Here is a 3,952-nt window from a genome sequence, read left to right as displayed (position 1 = left end):
AACCTCTACCTCCCTGGTTTAAGCAATTCTCCTGCCTCAGCCTCCTGAGTAGCTGGGAGTACAGGCACACGCCACCATGCCCAGATAATTTTTTTGTATTTTTAGTAGAGATGGGGTTTCACCATGTTGGCCAGACTGGTCTCGAACTCCTGACCTCAGACAATCTGCCAGCCTCAGCCTCCCAAAGTGCTGGGATTACAGGTGTGAACTACCATGCCCGGCCCCGAGTACTTTTTATTGATACATAGTATCTTACATATTTACAGTGTACAGGGGCTATTTTTATTAATACACATGCATAAAATGTGTAATGATCAAGTCAGGGTATTTGGGGGTACCTATTACCTGAAGTATTTATCATGTCTATGTTTTAGGAACATTTCAAGTCCTCCCTTCTAGCTACTTTGAAATATACAATACATTGTTGCCTCCCTACTCTGCTATTGAACATTAGAATTTATTCCTTCTAACAGTACGTTTGTACCTATTAACCAACCTTTCTTCTTCCCCGCTCCTACCTATACACATTTCCCAGTCTCTGATATCTATCATCTATTCTCTACTTCAGTGAGATTAGCTTTTTTAGCTCCCACATGGGTGAGAACAAGAAATATTTGTCTTTCTGTGTCTGGCTTACTTCACTTAACCTAAGGACTTCCAATTTCTCCATGTTGCTGCAAAGGATGTGATTTCATTCTTTTTTTATGACTGAATTGTATTCCATTTGTATGTATCTGACATTTTCTTTATCCATTCATCACTGATGGACACTTAAGTTGATTCTATCTCTGTTTGTTGAAAAATGTTTATTTTAGATTAGGGGGTACATGTGAAAGTATGCTACACAGATAAACTCGTGTCACTAGGGTTTGCTATGCAGATTATTTCATTGCCTAAGTATCAATATTAAGCCCAGCACCCAATAGTTTTCTGTTTTGCTCCTCTCCCTCCCTCTAGTCTCTACCCTCAAGTACATTCCAGTGTTTATCGTTCCTTCTTTGTGTTCATAAGCTCTCATCATTTAGCTCCCACTTATAAGTGAGAATATGGGTATTCGGCTTTCTGTTCCTGCACTAGTTTGCTAAGGATAATAGCCTCCAGCTCCATCCATGTTCCCACAAAAGAATTATCTCACTCTTTTTTATGGCTGCATATGACAGACAAGAGAGGATTTTTAATGTTATTACCAGAAAGAAATGATAAATGTTTAAAGTGATGAATATCTTCATTGCCCTGTGATATGGTTTGGTTCTGTGTCCCCACCCAAATCTCATCTTGTAGCTCCCACAGTTCCCACGTATTGTTCAAGGGACCTGGTGGGAGATGATTGAATTATGGGGATGGGTCCTTCCTGTGCTGTTCTGGTGATAGTGAATGTGTCTCATGAGATCTGATGGTTTTAAAAATAGGAGTTGCCTGCACAAGCTCTCTTTGCCTGCCACCATCCACATAAGATGTGACTTGCTCCTCCTTGCCTTCTGCCATGATTCTGAGGCCTTCCCAGCCATGTGGAACAGTGAGTCCAATTAAACCTGTTTCTTTTGTCTTTCTTCAAAAATTCTTTAAAAATTGCCCGGTCTCAGTTATGTCTTTATCAGCTGCGTGAAAATGGACTAATACACCCTGATTTTATCATTATGCAATGTATACATGCACTGAAACACCATATAGTACCCTATGAATATGTACAATTATTGTGTCAATTATAAAGAAAAATAGAAAAAGTTTTGAATAGCAAAAAATAAAAATAAAAAAAGAAGAAGGAAAACTGAGTCTCAGAGATGTTAAGTAAGCTACTGACGGTCACTAAGCAAATCACTATCAAAACCAAGAAAAGAATCTACCTCCTCGATCCCAGGGCAGTATTCTTTTCACTGTACCACAGTGCTTCTCAAAATAGCTTTGATATTCACAACCCTTCCTCAAATTGTATTCGGAATTTGTATTAAGAAAGTCTATCTTTAGTTAAAAGAATATTTAAATGTTCTATTCTTACTTCCATTCCTCGAGCTCGGTTTACTAAGCAGTACACCTCCGTGAGTGACATTATTCCCCCTCGTTCCTGTTAAAATATGAAATTTTAAAAACAGTATTATGTTACAATTACACCAGTTAGCATTTCTTAACAGAAATCATAATCACAGCGAAATCAGGCATCATAAAAATTTTTAAGAAGTTTATAAAAAACTTTATTTATACAAAGGAGAACCTATTCAGATACCACAAGGCAGTTCAGATTCAATACTTGCATTTTAATTCATTACCACTTTATTTTTTTATTTTTATTTTTTTGAGATGGAGTTTCTCTCTGTCACCCAGGCCAGAATGCAGTGGTACAGCTGTCTCTTATACACATCTAGATGTGTATAAGAGACAGGCTCCAGACTGGGCAACAAGAGTGAGACTCTGTCTCAAGAAAAAAAAAAAAAGAAAATGTAGCACTTTGGTAGGCTGAGGCGGGCAGATCACAAGGTCAAGAGATTGAGACCACGGTGAAACCCAGTCTGTACTAAAAATACAAAAAATTAGCCGGGTACCATGGTGGAAAAGAAAACGTGAACACTAGATATTAGATAACATTAAGAAATTATTTTAATTTTTTAGATTATGAAATGGGATTACAGTTGTATTTAAAGGAGTCTTTATCATTAGAGTTACATACTGAAATGTTTACAGATAAAGTGATGTGATGTCTGGGATTTGCTTTCATATAACTTTGAGTGGAGGTTGGTTTACAGAAGAAGCTGGATGATGGCTACAGAGGATTCATTATACTATTCTATTTGGCATAGGTTTGAAATCTTTTTTAATACAAGTGCTTTAATAAACTTTTGATTGCCTGAATACTATCAGACTAGAAGATGAATCTGGATTATGGAATGATTAGTAGTACTAAATAGTAAAGACTAGATGTATGGAAATATATCTATTCAGAGAAAGATCATATATTTCCTTTTTAAAAATAAGGAAAACTTCATATCAAATAGATTTAGAAAGTTATAGATGTCAAAAATGAAAATTAAAAACAAATTAGAAAATTACAAAGAATAATAAGCACAGTGAACTTATTTAATATATCTGAAAGAAAAAAAAAACATGTCAGTTGACAATAACCATATCATGAAAGGAGTTACGCTCTTTTTAACTCTTCTGATGACATACGGCTAATTTCACATAGTTTAAAAAAAACACATAGGTTTAATTTTTACCTCTAAAGGCACCTGCAATATTCCAGCCAGCTGTTTGGCCAGTTGCATGTGGTACTGTGTGCCTGAGCCGTAGGTTTCTCTGGTAACTGGGTTAGCGATTCCCATGCTCAGCAAGTAGGATTTAAACCTGATGGTCTATGATAAAAGAGGAGAAAATGCAGAATTGTCTCTCCACCTCAATATTTGAAATTCTTCCATGACAAATTCAATTCCACTCAATAATTTCTACATATCCCCATTCCTTCTACTGTGTTTCTGTGCTGTGAACTGTAAGAGAGCAGATTTCCAGGAGTTCCCTGCATACATCTAATTATTCTCCTTCCTACTTCTCTGCTGGTCTCTCATATTCTGTTTACTTCACAAGTTTGATGTGAGATTCAGAAAATGCCTCTGCTATATTTAATGCCAACCAAATAGTACAACTGAAAACTTAGGAAAATAGCTGTGATTAGATTGTAGACAAACTGAATGAAACAAACATCAAACTTAGGACAGCCACTCCTTGTACATTTCAGTATTTCTGTTTTCTACACTCTAAAAAAAGGCATTGAAATAGCCTTTAATCCTAATAGAACTAATATAATTTTTATGGTTGACTTTTCTTTGGCACTTTCACATATCCTCAAGTCCTAAAAGAAATAAAACAGGCTGGGCGCGGTGGTTCACGCCTGTAATCTCAGCACTCTGAGAGGCCAAGGCAGGCAGATCACCAGGTCAGGAGATCAAGACCATCCTGACTAACA

The 3,952-nt window shown here is 36.6% G+C and overlaps 1 protein-coding gene across 1 annotated transcript in view; it reads right to left on the bottom strand.

Moving 5' to 3' along the window:
- The window catches only part of VPS36 (vacuolar protein sorting 36 homolog (S. cerevisiae)), a 21,511-nt gene that overhangs the window by 8,776 nt on the left and 8,783 nt on the right, over positions 1–3,952 (bottom strand). The window contains exons 3-4 of the mRNA XM_011988790.1: positions 3,210–3,344; positions 1,997–2,062 (exon numbers count right to left, since the gene is read on the bottom strand). Coding sequence (XP_011844180.1) covers positions 1,997–2,062; positions 3,210–3,344 — 201 coding nt within the window. The remainder of the gene's footprint in view (positions 1–1,996; positions 2,063–3,209; positions 3,345–3,952) is intronic.

The sequence above is a fragment of the Mandrillus leucophaeus genome, unplaced genomic scaffold (assembly GCF_000951045.1).
Source record: "Mandrillus leucophaeus isolate KB7577 unplaced genomic scaffold, Mleu.le_1.0 Scaffold338, whole genome shotgun sequence".
Taxonomy (NCBI): Eukaryota; Metazoa; Chordata; class Mammalia; order Primates; family Cercopithecidae; genus Mandrillus; species Mandrillus leucophaeus.
This window is presented reverse-complemented; position numbering and strand designations above follow the sequence as displayed.